Source organism: Rhinolophus sinicus, chromosome 17 (assembly GCF_057876585.1).
Source record: "Rhinolophus sinicus isolate RSI-liver-muscle chromosome 17, RSI-T2T, whole genome shotgun sequence".
NCBI lineage: Eukaryota > Metazoa > Chordata > Mammalia > Chiroptera > Rhinolophidae > Rhinolophus > Rhinolophus sinicus.
This window is the reverse complement of record NC_142517.1, coordinates 159,341,340-159,358,290: the sequence shown is the minus strand read 5'-3', so window position 1 is coordinate 159,358,290 and position 16,951 is coordinate 159,341,340. Positions and strand designations below refer to the sequence as shown.

Below are 16,951 nucleotides of genomic sequence, written 5' to 3'. Positions count from 1 at the left end.
CGTTGCTTTGTACACCTGAAACTAACTTTTTTCAATTAAAAAAAGAATAATCAAAAAAAGTGCCTTAACATTTACAAGGGTTTAATTTAATATACAATAAAGAAGGGAAACAAATTATATAAGCCCACTACATACTCATTTGAAATTTGTTTTAAAAGTTAGTTGCTTCTATCTCCTCTTTCTCTTACATTTTCAACTTCTTTTTCTCTGCTAATTCCTTCCCTTTAACCTATACACAGGCTTAGACGTTTCCTCCTAAAATAATTTTCTTGAGTTTTCATTTGGCCTCTGTCAAACAGCACTGGGGCCTAAATTTGAGTTTACCCTCTAAATAGATGCCAAGCCAGAGCAGCATTAGTAGGCATAAGGTGTAACGTGAGTGAAAGCATACAATGGAGGATTTGAGAGCCATAAAAATTGAGTAAACCTTTAAATTTTATTTTTATGTTAGAAAGAAATTTATACAATGCAATGTAAAATGACCAAATCATCTTTAAACAATAGTAAACAAAGTTCCAATATTAAATCAAGACTCTTCATGAGCATCTAAAAGTTGGCAACATTACAGTACAAAATGCCTTCGCAGAAGATTTAAATATGTGCAGCAGCACAAATCAAATACTCACAGCAGGTGAGCTAGCTTCTACTGTTACAAATCAGAAAAACAACAGGAGACCTGCTCATTTCTGTTTTATGATTTGGAGCCACTTGAAGTAGATGCAGATTTTGGTATTAGACCATTGTAGAACGGTTAGTAGTAAGCTAATAAACAACCTGCTTTCTTTGGCAATGCATTATAAAAATGCAATTAATCTTTCTTTTTTTAAAAAAAGCAGTTAGCTTTTAAAACTGAAATAGTAAGTCATTTGTTAATGTAACTGTTAGTTGTCTTATTTGAATCTGCTAGAGGGAAAAAAAGCAGGAAAACATTTACCAATATGAGATTAATAACTTAGGAAGACTTCAATGATGTTTCCACTGCTGTGCTAAGTGTTTAACATTGAATCTTCACAGCCTCAACATTTATTAAAACTTCACACAGTAAGTGGTGTTATCCCCTTTTGCAAAAAAGGAATGAAAAGTTTACCAAGATCACTCTGTTATAAGTGGTAGAGCCTAAGTTCAAACCCAACTCTATCTGACTCCAAAGCTCAGGTTCCTCCCTTACTTTGTCTTATCTCTTATATATAACACTTCCAGTTTCAACAGTAACTGTACTGTCTTACATGGCTAAAATTCTACATGTCAACTCTAAAATGTATTCATTAGATCTAAAGAGAGCAAATACACACAGTTTAATTCTCTACTCGGTATCAGCGCCCACTGATAGTAACTCTTGTCCTCTATACATCTGTCTGGCTACCAAGCTCTGGTACTCTTTGCTAGAGTAATTTCAATAAGAAATCCAATAAGCATCTACAACATATACAGCACATACTAGCCCCTTTTATAGGGGGCTATAAAATGAATATACGAAATGGTCCTAGACTTCCAGAGGCAAGTCCAAGAAGCACACCATATACACGTAAAATAACCATTATCGAAGTACACAAAAGTTGTAATATAGGAATAAAATCTCACAATCACTAACAAAAACACAACACAGATTCAGTCCAGTTCAGATTTCAGTTCAGAGCCTTTTTATTTAAAAAAATTAATTGTTTCTAGAAATGAGTAAGTATTCTGGCTGAAAGAAAGAGATACCCACTTTTTCTCTCCTTTATTAGATCTCCCCTTTCCTCAAAATTGCTCTTAAAACTGTACTACATTTTGATTCAATCAAGTCATTTTTCTTTGCTATTTGGCTTTAGGATTCATCGTTATTCATTTACTCTAAAGTGATTCAAAATGATAAAATTAAAACCAGGATTATGGCAAGAAAATAAAATCTAAATAAAGGTGGTAGTAAACTTCTGCAAAGGCATAACTTAGCACAATTTCATCATTTTCTTCAAAATGAAGATATTTATCAGTCTCTGATGAATAAATATACACACACTGCAAAAAATTCAAAGAAACAATACAAAGTAAAGAAAAAACTGTGAATGTGTGTGTATACATGCATACATATATGTATGTGCACACACGCACACACAGGTTTCTTTTTCCAAATAATAATTTCATTGTAAAGCCTCTGAAAATATATAGAAGCATGGTTCTCATTACCTAATCAAACAAGCTACCTTATAAAGCCTAACACCTGAGCCCTCCTAAATGGGCTGGCTTGAATACTAAAAACACCACTTTACATTTATACTTACTTTTATTATGTGTAAAGTGATCTAAAAAAATGAAAGATCATTATGAGCCCTATTTTACAGATGAGGAAATTGAGTCTTAGAGTGTTTATATGGCCAAGCTCAAATTATTAAGAAATGGCAGAATCAAGACCAAACCCCCGTTTCTCTGACCTGGGACTCTTTCTACGCTATATAACACCTCCTTAATTACAGCCATCATCTCTTCCATAATCCACCAAAAATGTGCTTCTCTGTCCAGACCACTGAACCACACTCTACTCTCTTATCACTACGTCAGTCACTGTGTATTCAAATTAAGTATTCTGTCTTCTACCTGTCCTACTAGTTTCTTCCATTTAATCCAGTGCATTATGGGAAAGAAAAAAATTGTATTTGGAAATCTATCAAGATAATCATCTCATACACGTTAATTTCAAATAATGCTTCACTTTACATTTTAAGTAATTTAAATTATTATCATATGTTTACTTAATTCAAGACACATCCAAGAAACAACAGGTGAAAGGAAACCCCATTGACAAGCCAGTCAGAAAACATTAAAAATGATACAGAAAATTTATACATAAATGAACATCGCTGCTGAACAAACAAACAAATAAATAAATAAATCTGATCTTCCAAGACTTATGACACCTGAGTGTTAGATCCCCAGGTGCAAAGAGCTGGGAAAAAAAACCTACCAAATTCACAAGAAACCACAGAGTCCATGAATTAAACCTGCCCTTACTTTACATTTAAAAAACATCATAATGAGATTTTATTGTATATCTTTAAATGAAAATAAAAGAATGAGGCAAAAATCATCATAAAATATTCATACCATATCTAAAAATTTTCATAGAGTTAATACTTATCATTTTATTGAATTGAATTCGTATACCTCACAACAAACAACATTTAAAATAAAAGTACATTTATATCCTGAAATTTTTACTTGTAACAGAATTCCATTTCTTTACTATCCACATATTAATTTTTTTCCTAATAAATTTCCAGATTCCAAATTAGAATGACATTTGGTAGAAGAAAAACTATAAAATTCTGGAGGGAAATAATTATCAATTATGTAGACAAAAACACTATTTGATGAAAAGGGTACTTACATCCTTAAAATATCGCTGTAACAATGAAAGCCTCACATCATGAACTGCTGCACATGTGTCCCAAGGGTAAATCTGCTCCTCTTCAGAGATAGGCAACTTTTTTGGCTCAACATTGTCACGACACTGCCCCAAAACTATATTAACAACAGAGATAAGAGCTTATTAAATAACCAATATATACACCTGATTCACCAAGAAAAGCTGAGTTATTTACCACCAGCTACACTAATATTTTCACTATTAGAATATTTTTAAAGACCTAAAAAAGTGATATTCCAGTTTTCTTCTACAGAGTAAAAAAAGCTTCAAATATGTCAATATTTTTAATGGTTTCAGATGTACAAAACAACACAATGATTAGATATTTACAAGCCTCAAAGAGATAACCCCAACAAGTCTATTACCCATCTGACACTGTACATAGTGATTAAATATTATTGACTACATATCCTCTGCTGTACTTTACATCCTCTTATTTTTGTAATAGTATAGCTGACATTCAATATTATTTTATGTTAGTTTCAGGTGTACAGCATAGTGGTTAGACATTTATATGATTTGTGAAGTGATCCCCCCATTCAGTCTAGTACCCATCTCACACTATACTGATATTCCAGATTTACTTGTTTTAGAGTGCTGCTCAAGTATTTTATTTCTTTTTTTTATCTTCTGTCTAGCTGTTCTATCCATTATTGAAAGTAGAGCACTGAGGTCTCCAACTGTTATTATAAAACTATTTCTCCCCTCAGTTCTGTCAATGTTTGCTTCATATATTTTGGGTCTCTGCTGTTTGGTGTGTATATATTTACAACTGTTGTATCTTATAACCCTAATCCCACCTCAAAAAACTTCAGTATGGGACAGGATGAAGGGCATTCAGACAAATCCTTCAAACTAAAAAAAAAGAAAAAAAAATCTGTTAACTATAGATTGGCTAACATATCAATTAGCAGGCTGTTTCAAGAATGACTGCTTCTAGTAACTCAAGATACAAGGAAAAAGCTACCTGAATATGCCTTATATAGTTAAAATATTTAAGCTGAGACTATTTCTGGGCTTAAAATGCTTCCAGATTTTAGAACAATTAAATGGCCAAGAACACTGAACTCAGTTATTGACCACCTAACATTGGTAATATACCATCACATTTTAAGGAAAAACAATGTGTAACATATAGACAGATCTCTCTGTTAAGGGCTTCTTCCAACACTCATGTCCAAAAAAGTGAGATAAAACCTGATTAAGAAACTATGCTACACAGATCTAAATCGATCCTTCCTATATAGACCTATAGTTATATCTGAACAAAGATACAACTTTCATTCAATACAAGTACTTATTAACTTGTTGCATATACTTTGTCTCTAAAATGTTCCCACTGAAACACTGATTTTACCTGAGGATGCTTGTAACAGTACAACCAATCCTGTAGGTCGGTCTTCAGAGGAGGGGCCACTCTGTCCACAGATAACACAATCATATACTGCCTCAGAAACTTGTGGTTCTGCTGTAGCAATCTCCATAGGAATGTCGTTCTCAGGAGAATCTGAGGAGAAAAATCTCTCTTCAATCAAAATGTGGAAAAAAAATCAAATCCAAATAATTTTGAGCTTCAATACTAATAACATTAAAATAGTAATAAAATTATGGAAAAAAATACCTTACTAAAATAAAGTGTTTACTCAGCAAAAGACAAAAAAATGCAGAGTTGATAATTAAAGACTTTAAATAATACATGGTCAAACACACTTCTGACATTGTATCATTCCCATATAAAATTGAAACAAAAAAACACGAAGGCAAAGACATTTGTATCAAAAGAAACCTTTAAAATATTATAATTTAAGGAAATTAGGTGGAAATTGTTTTCATTTTCTTTGAGGTATCTCAGAAGGGAAATTGATAATAACATTACAGTTCTTGTAAATAAATGGCAATAAATACTAGGAGATGAACGAGGAACAAACTATTTATCTTTTACTTTCAATTCTAGTGATTATATCTTAGCCATAATTATCACTATATTTATTTATGAAGTGAATTCCTTTAGATATGATGACCATATACGAGTATATTAAAGCAGGACTACTATAGAAAATAACAGTAACCCTCTGGTAATATGATACCATTAATAACAATAAATAAAATATTGAATTTAAGATAAAGATTCTTAAATTCATGAAGATCAGTGATATTGTCCACAGTGGCAAAGATATGGGTAGAGGGGATTGAGAAGACCAGGGAAACCGGAGTGATTTATGAGTTGTTCAAAAGATGGAGGCAGGGGCAGCTGGTTAGCTCAGTTCATTAGAGTGTGGCGCTCATAACACCAAGGTTGCCGGTTCAATTCCCACATGGGCCACTGTGAGCTGCACCCTTCACAACTATATTGAAACAACTACTTGACTTAGAGCTGATGGATTTTGGAAAAAACTATGAAACCCTGTGCAACAATAAAGTATTATCTCTAAAAAAAAAATGGAGGCATACCTAAATAAATATGTAAAAATACATGACAAAAACAGAAAAAGATGTCAAGCTCAGATATGTTTTAATAAGAATTCATACAGATAAACATATATCTGATAGTTATTAAGAGCAACTGAGAGGAAAAGTGGCAGAAACCTAAAGTACAACTTTGGATAATGCCTAGCATTGATGGAAACAAAAAAGAAGCCAATAAAGAAATCAGAGAAAAAACAATCAACAATACATAAATAGAATCAGAACCAGAAAGTTCAATGTCTATGCAAATAAGATTAATGGGTCAAAATGAAAAGATTTCAAAAGCAAGTACCAAAGGCCAGTAAGATTTGATGTGTGATTACTGCTTTTTTAGGAAGAAAATTTTAGTACAGAAAAGAGGATATGTGTCTGATTTGTCTCAAGTTCAAAGGAGAATAGAGAAATACCTGACTTAAATTGACATGAAATAATTCAGTCTCACGTTAAGTGCCAAAGAACTAGAATTTCATTAACTCTATTTCGCATACAAAGATAGCTTTCCTTTTTTTTTATGTCTTGGCACAATCAACATGAAAACTTCAAGGAAATCCTAATACCAACATGCAACATCAAAGAAGCTGCTAAGTCAGCTTTTCTAGTTTTTAAATAAGGCTTGACAGTCTTCTACAGTGATATAGTGCTGAAGGCACGAAAATAAAATAGATGATCTCTTTTGATGCATAGTTATTTTTATTTGAATTCTAGCTTTAATAATTACGGATACTAATGTCCCTTTTTTCCTTCAAGAAACTAAAAAGATCCTGATTTATTTCTTTTAAAAAAAGAAGACAATTACTGCTTGTGTATATTCTATAATGAGTTAAAATATATTATTGGTAATTTATGATTGATTCTATCATTCTGGTACATTTGTAATACAGTTATTCTCTTCTCACATTCTGTATTCCACCCTGGGACCTCCAACCTCCTAAATGACTTTTTAAGTTAGCATACATTAAAATTCACTCTGTTGTAAAGTTCTGTGGGTTTTGACAAATGCATAGTGTTATGTATCCAACCTTACAGTATCACACAGAATAATTTAGCTGCTTTAAAGAATCCTATGCTTCACCTATTGAGCCCACCACCACTCCCCCATGCTGGTAACCACTGGTTTGTTTACTTACTGTTTCTATATTTTTGCCTTTTCCAAAATATCATACGGTATAATTAGAAATATGCAGTACATACCCTTTGCAGACTGTCTACTTTCACTAAGCAATATGCATTTAAGATTCATCTATGTCCTTGCATGGTTTTTATAATTCATTCCTTTTTATTACTGAATAGTATTCCATTGCATAGATGTACCACAGTTTATTTATTCATCTATTGAAATATATCTTGGCTATTTCCAGTTTTGAGCAATTATGAATAAAGCTGCTATAAACATCCATGTGTAGATTTTTGTGTGGACATAAGTTTTTACATTAATTGGGTAAATACCTAGCAGCATAATGGCTAGATCATAGTTAAGACTAAGTTTAGCTTTATAGGAAAATGTCAAACTCGTAAACCAGAAAATTTCAAGAGAAAGAACTTTTTGTACTTTTAAATGGCAACACACGGGGAAAAATTCTGAGTGTCAGATTTACATCACTGTAACTGGATTATTATTATTATTATAAATTATTAGTTAATAGGTATTAAAACTATACGAGTAATGACTGAAAACTTCCCTAACTTGGTGAAATAGACATACAGGCCCAGGAAGTGCTAAGAGTCCCAAACAAGATGAACCCAAAGAGGCCCACACCAAGACACATCATAATTAAAATGCCAAAGGATAAAGATTAAGAAAGAATCTTAAAAGCAACAAGAGAAAAGCAGTTACCTACAAAGGAGCTTCCATAAGACTCTCAGCAGATTTCTTAATAGAAATATTGCAGGCCAAAAGGGACTGGCACGAAATATCCAAAGTGATAAAAAGCAAGGACGCACAACCAACACTATTCTACCCAGCAAAGCTATCATTTAGAATCAAAGGACAGATAAAGAACTTCCCAGACAAGAAAAAGCTAAAGGAGTTCCTCACCACCAAACCAGTATTACAAGGAATCTTAGAGGGACTTAAGACAAAAATAAAAGCTTAAAAAAATGAATAATAAAATGGCAATAACTACATCTCTATCAACAATTTATTTCAATGTCAGTGGATTAAATATTCCAATCAAAAGAAAGCATGACTGAATAGGTAAGAAAACAATATCTTTACATATGCTGCCCACAAGAGACTCACTTCAGATAGAAAGACACACACAGACTCAAAGTAAACAGATAGGAAAAAGATATTTCATGAAAATGAAAAAGAAAAAGAAAAAAAAATGCTGGGTAGCAATACCTACACCAGACAAAGTGGACTTTAAAACAAAGACTATAATAAGAGACAAAAAGGATGCAGTAATCCCACTTCTGGGTATTTATCCGAAGAAACCCAAATGCTTCTTCAAGGGGACATGTGCATCCATATGTCCATTGCAGCATTATTTACAATGGCCAAGATGTGGAGGCAGCCTCGGTGTCTGTCAATGGAAGAATGGATAAAGAAGAGGTGGTAATATATACTGTGGAATATTGCTTGTCCATGGAAGGGAATGGGTTCTTGTCATCTGTAGCAGCATGGATGGACCTGGAAGGTATTCTACTAAGTGGAGTATGTCAGACAGAGAAAGACAGATGCAATGTGATTTCACTTACGTGTGGAATCTAAAGAAAATAAACAAACAAACAAAACAGAAACAAACTCATAGATACAGAGAACATTTTGATGGTTGCCAGATGGGAGGTGGGTTGGGGGGGCAGGGTGAAAAAAGTGAAGAGATTAAGAAGTACAAATTGGTAGTTACAAAACAATTATAGGGATGTAAATAAAACATAGGGAATATAGTTAATAATATGGTAATAACTATGTACAGTGCCAGGTGGGTACTAGACTAATCAGGGGATTACTTCTTAAATTATATAAATGTCTAACCACTATGCTGTACCCTTGAAATTAATATAATATTGAATGTCAACTGCAATTGAAAGTTTTTAAAAAGGGGGGGAGGTGAAGGGGAAGAAGAGGTTAACGAAAGTCACGCGGATATAACATACAGCATGGGGAATACAGTCAATGACATTGTGATAGTGCGATACAGTGTCAGATGGTTGCTAGTTATCATGGTGATCACTTCTTTAGGTAGATAAATGTTGAAAAACTATGGTGTACACCTGAAACCAATATAGTGTTGTATGTTAGCTATATTTTAATATAAACCTTAAAAAAAAAAAAAAAAGAGGCTATATACCAAATAAAGTCTTCTTAAAGTGTCTAGGAGTCAGACCACTGGACTCAAAAAAAGTAAATGAATTCTAGCACAGTACACACTACTCAACAACATTCAAAAAGTCACATTAATTTTTCAATTTTTAGTCAACCTTTGAATAAAACACTTGATTGTAACTGCAAAACAAAATGTTAGCAACCTTGATAATTTAAAAGTAAACAAGTAACTTACAAATGGGTGAAGGTAGAGATAGGAAAAGGAAAGATAGAGGTGCTTATTAGTACATTTTATATAAAGGGGTATGAAGTAACTGCTTATAGATACAACAATTGATAGATACTTATAATTGTATTTAATATGTAAAAAACAAAAAATATAATTGTCAATATTTGGAAAGGAGAAGTAAAAGAAGAAGAGATGGAGAAAAGGAAAGTAGTGTCAATCAACTAAACCCTATTCTTTCATATAAGACAACAGATACAAAGTTAATTCAATAAACAGAATTTAAGTATTCTTTATATCCAAGATATATCCTGAACATAAAATCCACTGTTGATGGTTTAGGAGACACTATGCTAAATCTGGACTGACTTCTTCCTCCACACCTCTCTGGACACTGGTTATATACAATGCTTACATGCAAAGAAGTGCATGAGAATGTATGTGCTTGTTTAAATACACATATGTGTATATATTTCAACTAAATGCATGACTTTATTTTCTTTCAGCATTTTTGTTTTAAAAAAAATCACTGGAATGCAAGAATTAGGGAAGGGAGTATCCTGGTTAACTAAAGACTAAGATTAATTGAGATTTAATTTATTTCTCCAATGTTTGTAAAACATTATTCATAGAAATCTACCATGACACAGAAAAATGGCATTGCCTCTCATTGTATAAATGCCAATGCTAATTCTAATGAAGTGAGAAATACACCTGACTTAAGAAATACTGAAGAGGTGGCAGAAGGAGGAGGCACTAAAAGTATCTGAAAACTATCTTAAGGATCTTCGGATAACTTCACAGGAAAAAAATCAAAATAAATAAATGTATACTGATGAATCTCACAAACCTAAAGGATAGTTTAACAGAAGAGAACAGTGGGAGGATACTGCATTGCTATCATCAGGAAGAACTTTCTAACAACCGTAGCTACTCAACAATAGAATGGACTGCCTACAATAAAGGTCTGATCCTCTATTACATTATTGTTTTAATAAAGACCAGAAATCACCTGTCTGTAATGTTTAAAACTGGTAGAAGATTAGACTAGATAACCCCTAAGGTAGTAACTATATTTATGAGAGTTCTAAATTAATAAATTTTGACTTACCAACATCCATTGCAGTTTCCATGAAACTTTTCTGTCGTGAAGCAAACTCTGCAAGCAATTTCTGCTGCCTCTCTCTGGCCTTTTGTCGCCTAGATTAAACAGAAATAAAGTGATAAGTACCAGGCGTGCTAAAGACTTACCTACTATATTTCAGGAGTACATAATGTATGAAAAGGCCTTGGCACACAGTTAAGAACCAATTTTCTGAACTATGTATTAAATTTCATATAAAATTGTCCTTAAAAGGATTCCACTGCTTTAAATTGGTTTGAAAATCACTGGCTTAAATAAAAATAAAATCCATGATTTATTTTAAAATGTGAAATAATAATTAGATAGAAAATTTGGATTTCCAACAACACAATTTCCTAAGCATATGTCAGCTGGAAGCAAGAGCAAGCAGAGTTTTTTTTAGCAAGGAGGTCACGATTTAACTTTAGGCACAAATAATAGCAAACTAGTTGCTAAAAGAAGCTATGATGTTTACATATGAACAAACTCTAAAAGATAAGAATAGTCCGATTTACTCTTACCTTTAGAATAGGTCTCTCCTAATAGAGAATAAACAGAAGCCAGGAAGTTTCCCAGTTTCTACTCGGAAATATTCCAAGTTTAGTTTATTTTTTTTGAAGTAAAAGAATTTGAAAGAGTCTCAAATATAACATAAAGAATAAAACTATATTCCAAACCTAAGCATGAATATTCCTCTGTATTAATTATATTCTATTATGTATTCGTTATCTACTTCCAAAGAGTATTTTAATTTGAAGCTGGTTAAAACACACACACACAACAGGTCTATAACATAAGAATAAAAAAAGTAAACTAATAAAGTAATAAGATAGGCTTCCCTAGATTTGAGGACGCTAACAACACTAGTGAGCATAAAATCTTACCTCCAGTTAAGGGAAGGTTAAAATATTAATTTAAAACAAGAGAAGAGGGAGAAGAAAAAGATTAAAAGGTGACTTACACGAGGTGTGATCAAACAATATGGTGAATGTTTAAATAAAAAAATACGTATTTCAGTAAAAGACACATTGCCATTAATACCCCTCACTTCGAACACACTTATCCCATCATTTGTGCCACTTTCTGAAGCAGTTCTGGAAGTCCTCTTTTGACAGAAATTGCCATACCAGACGTGATGTGTGAGATGGAGCCTTTCTGTTGTGATCAAAAAATACAGTGAAGACCGCTGCTGAGTGCCATCCAACAGAAAGACAGGGATTCTCAATACACGAAGCGGCAAAGAGGCACGTGGAACCTTAGTAACAGTGTGTGACAACTTTCAATTTGTTCAGTGCAGTCAGTCATGTGTGAGCTACGGTTGAGAGAAGCTGTGTTTTAAAGTGCGCTGTAAATCGTCCTTCATCATGACAACGCTCTGTGTCACACATTGTTTCTGGTATACGGCAATTTCTGTCAAATAAAAACATTACAGTGTGTCCTCATCCACCTTATTCACCGGATCTGGCACCGTGCAACTTCTGGCTCTTCCCCAAAGTCAAAATGATTCAGGACATCAAGGCAGCCACAACAGCACAACTAAAGACACTCATGAAAGAGGACTTCCAGAACTGCTTCAGAAAGTGGCAAGAACAATGGGATAATTGTGTTTGAAGCAAGGGGGAGTATTTTGAGGGGGAATTAATGGCAGTGTGTCTCTTACTGAAATAAATTTTTTAAATTTAAACATTCACCATATTTTTTGATCTGTACTTCACTGGACATCTTCAGCTGGATGTCTTCCTCTTAAACTCAGTAACGCACAAAATTGAGCCTATCAACTTTACTGCTAAGCCTCTTCTTATCCTCCCTAATCTTGATAAACAGGAACACCATCCAAGAAAGATTTTTTAAAAACTTATTAATACTATGATTTAACAACAAATAAAAAACAATCTAAAGTTCCAAAAGCTAGAACCATAAATATGCTTTAATAAATTATTTAACAATTAGTGAGCATATATTGGAAACATTGGAAAGGACCAAAAGGAACTAAAATCAGATTTTTGAGAAACATTTAAAATATTTTTTTAAATTTTCTGTTCTCATTTAAAGCTGCACTGATAATAGTTTTTTAAAACCGCAGGAAAATTATTAGATCCCCACAATAGTAACAGAAGTAGTAATTTTTCCAAAGAGGCCTATAAGTTTAGGACAGTAATTCAAAGTTGGGGTCAGAAACGCTCATCTTCTCACCCCCAACTAACTCAAGCATACTACACACACAAGCACTGACTATGTTTGGTTCTAATTATCTTACAAACTAATCAGCTATAATTATAGATGCTAAGCATCCATGTGATTCACGTCAAATGGCCAAAAAGGAAGATATATCAAATCTTCAACTGTACCATACGCGTTTGAAAGATTATAAATAAAAAATTACCTTTCTTCTTTGTCCAATGTTTTCTTCTCTGCTGCAGTGATTTTTTTGGGCGGGACAGGAGGGGTCACTTTTCTACATATCTCTTCAATGATGCGTTTGTTCATTCTGCTTTGCAATGCAGCTTTCAGTAAAATTCTTTCTACTGCAGTTATACCATCTCCATGACTGTATTTAGGAATTTCTGGTTGGATTAAAATTTCTAGGTCATCAAGCCAAGGAGGATAGTAGGAGTTTTGTTTTCCTGAGAGTTTGTGGTGAAGTTTAATTAGCAAAGACAATATGCTTTCTTTAATTTCCAAAATGGCTGTAGTTAACTGTAGCGCTGAACCAGGAGCAGACCATTTACTTGAAGTTTTGGGACGAACCACCTGATTTGCTTCACTGTTACTGCGATTGATGATCTCCTGAAACTTCTTTCTACGCTCTGCTACTAAGCTGAAAACTTGAGCAGTACCAGAATTCTACCATTAAAAAAAGAGAAAGAAATCAAGAGAAGTTATCCAGTGTCAAGTTTAAAAACGTACTAGTACCACATTTTCCAAAGGGAATGTTCCAAGTTTCAACCAAGTATTTATTCAGTAGATCCTCTCTTTAAGGAAACCTGTCCCTTCACCTCTTTTGCAAATATACTTAGTTAGTCCCACTCAATCTGAAAACAATGAGGAGAAAGAGATTACCCATGGTAACACCTCTTTTATAACCTCCTAGGCCTATCTACCAGAGAAAATAGACAAAACTTTAGTGTCTATAATCATAATGAAGACAAATCATAAACTAAGTTCCTCATCAGTTTAAAGGAAGAAAAGCTATTCTATCTAACATTCGTCAAGAATACTATACTCTTTACTTTTAGAAGACTGCTTGCTACATTTTCTAGTTAAGAAATTATAATTATAATTTACAATTAAAATTATAATTATTTTCAATTTAATGAATCTGAACTAATTAATTTCATTTTTAAGGAACTTCAAAAGTTTAAAAATTACTTCTAACATATGTGCTCAAAGTTACTAAGATGAAATATAAAGATGAAAAATCAAATTGATCTGTTTCATATTTGAATATCACTGTAATTTATTTGAATATTTTTAAACTATTTTTCTCAATAATTTATTTTCTAAATAGCCTTTATGCTAAAGCAGTCATATTGCATTAGGACTCTTAGAAATCATCTTTTAATTAAAATACAAGTCAGCTTAATGGATTTCATTAATTTTTTTAAAGCAAGAATATAGAAAGGATGCTCCAGTATCAGCTGAGCTTTTATGAGGTAAATTATAGGATACACTATTTTTCAACATCCAAGCTGTTTTTCAAAGTACTCTCTACCAGAATTAGAGGCAAAAGCTGATGCTTATAGAGATTCCAATATTTTAATCAAAATTCTTTATGATGTTTACAGCAAAAACATACTGTCAAAAGCAAAGAAAGCTCCTACAAATGGACTCTATGATGAGAAATGTCTGATTCAATGTTCTCTACTCACAAAAATATAGATTGCAGGGATAAGAGATGCTTCAGTTTGGTTATATGGCATGTCATTTCAAGACATTTCATTTCTGCTTTTTAAAAATTAATTAAGCTACATGCAATGAGAGAGCTGATTTTCAAAATGACTCCAAATACACAGTATATGAAGTTTAAGATTTCTGGGCTTATTTCATCAAAGTTAATTAATTGCCATAGGAGCAAAAGATAAAAAAATGTAAATGGGCATGCTGCCAGCAATTACAGATTAAAATTTATTTTGATTTAGAAAACGTTTATTTTTAAGATGTTAGTAACAATGCTAAATGCAAACAGACCCAAATGTGTTGCTTATAATTGCTCTAAAATACTTCTAACACTACTAAGAAAAACCCACTATTAAATACTCAGTATTATTTTTTAAGTTCAATAATTTGAATTTTCTTTAAAACTAAGCCTAAATCACTATATAAAATCACACACACATACATTAGAGAAACACTTTTCTAAATTTAACCATATTAATTAAACATACACATACAAATACTTCAGTGTTTTTCCCCATTTCCAGTTAAAGCCATATTGCCAGTTAATGCAAATATCATATACATCTACCTCTCTTTGAAGAACTTTAGGCCGTCGTGAACTCTGGCAGATTAAAGGAAAAAGATAGGTGAGGCAGAAATTGCTTAAATATATCAGAGGAAATCAAAGACAATTTAAAGTTATCTACAACCACATTTATTTTTCTTTTGGGTATCACAGGATGATCTAAACAATATATTCCAACATAACATAAAGTCTTTCCTTTTTTCTTTCTCTCTTCTACACTTACATGTAAAGAACTCAAGCTATCAGAGCTGGTACTTGCAGATGAATCTCTCTTCACTTCAGGAGCAGTCTCTGGAACTCTCACTCTAACATAGTTTATAAAGTGTCTCATGTTGGATACTAAATTACTGCCAGGAAACCAACTGTCATGACAACGTTCTGGTCCACACACTGATGCCTAAAACATAAACATAATAAATATCAAACCTTGTCAAGCCAGGTCTATGGTACAATAGAGATGTAACAAGCCCCCCAAAATCATCCACTTCCTATCATGTTCTTGAATCCCTACAGCCTCATCCACAAATTATAAAGTGCTAACAAAACCAATTCAAACACAAAATACAAGAATAAATTTCTCAATACTAAAATGAGTAAGTTCAATGGAACTCAGCAAAATTTCTCCTGAAAAAAATACATTTTTTAATCTGGAGATACTGAACAGTACAGAAAATTTTTCATCACACATTAGTAATAATTCATAATATAGCCAAATAATACTACTTTGGACTAATTGTGGAAGAACATGTAAAAAAACAACAAAAAGTATGAGCTAGTTTTAGAGGAATCTTAATGATCCTTTGCTATCTATGAAAAAATGTTAATTCAACTTGGACTACAAAGAACTGCCAACTCTTTTTCGTTTGTTTTTTGCTATTATGTTTGGTAGTATTTTGTCTTTTTGGACAGGTTAAAAAGATCTTATGCTCCGAAAATCAATTTGTAGTAACAATTGCTATTACAGAATGATATTTCTGAAGTCCTGAAACACATTAACTTGTATACTTAAGTACTTTAAATATGCTCCCATAAAACAATATTTACTCCACTAATTTTTAATCTTATAGAAAAAAATTTGCTACTCAAAAACAATCCGTAATTATGAGTGACTTTTCAGCATATTTTCTGTATAATTTGGCTTCTTAAACAGCAAGTGTACATTGTTTCTGTAATTACCAAAAAAAAAAGTTTTTAAAAATCTGTAATAAAAAGGCAAAAAAGGGACCTTAAAAAAAAAAAAAAGCAATCCCTAATCAAATTATTAGAATTTCTAGACTGAAGTCCTAACAATTATCAGTAATGAATGTTATTAGCATAACACCAAAATTCATTAACTAGTTTTCTTAGATCTATATATTATAGATTTATAAATTTCAAATTCAACAATTCCATAAGTAGAATTTAATATATCAGTGAAACCTCTAAAAGAACATACGGATTTAAAGATTAAAAAAAAGCCTGTTTCAGTAGTTCTTAAGAAGATCTCATATGAGTATGATGAGTCCATAAACACATTTTGAGATGACATACTACCTTTATTGAGGCATGTTATAACTTTAATATTTAAAAATACAAGCAACTACTTACCTCTTCATCTGATTCCTCATCAGCTGAATTTTCAAGTCCCAGTTCAATCAGATATAAAACCATGCAGAGTACATGTTCTGACAGATTTTGATGATCCATCAATATCTTTAAAAAGGGGGGGGAAATGCCTTATAATTACTTTTTCCATAAAAAATATTTTATTTAAATATCCAAAAACATTTTAATGTTATGAAAATAAACATGTGTGCGTGTGTGTGTGTAAATATATAACATGATCAGATATGTAAATAAAGCTACATCTTGGTGAAAAGACAAACTAACACCAAAAATACAGGTTCCCTTGCAAAATTATATAGTACTTTACGTGATATCCAGAAATAAGGGTATGCTGATTTCCTAAAGGTTAATACATTAAATAGTCCACTAAAATCATTATAAATATACTAATATCTAAGAAA

The 16,951-nt window shown here is 32.3% G+C and overlaps 1 protein-coding gene across 4 annotated transcripts in view; it reads right to left on the bottom strand.

Moving 5' to 3' along the window:
- Positions 1 to 16,951, bottom strand: part of UBR3 (ubiquitin protein ligase E3 component n-recognin 3) — a 172,091-nt gene that overhangs the window by 63,348 nt on the left and 91,792 nt on the right. For 3 of the 4 annotated variants that reach the window (XM_019727402.3, XM_019727403.3, XM_019727404.3), the window contains exons 21-26: positions 16,533 to 16,637; positions 15,169 to 15,342; positions 12,867 to 13,327; positions 10,472 to 10,560; positions 4,761 to 4,910; positions 3,365 to 3,498 (exon numbers count right to left, since the gene is read on the bottom strand). In XM_019727402.3, the coding sequence (XP_019582961.2) occupies positions 3,365 to 3,498; positions 4,761 to 4,910; positions 10,472 to 10,560; positions 12,867 to 13,327; positions 15,169 to 15,342; positions 16,533 to 16,637 (1,113 nt within the window). Of the gene's footprint in view, positions 1 to 3,364; positions 3,499 to 4,760; positions 4,911 to 10,471; positions 10,561 to 12,866; positions 13,328 to 14,948; positions 14,982 to 15,168; positions 15,343 to 16,532; positions 16,638 to 16,951 lie in introns of all 4 variants that reach the window. The other variant, XM_019727399.3, reaches the window with a different exon arrangement.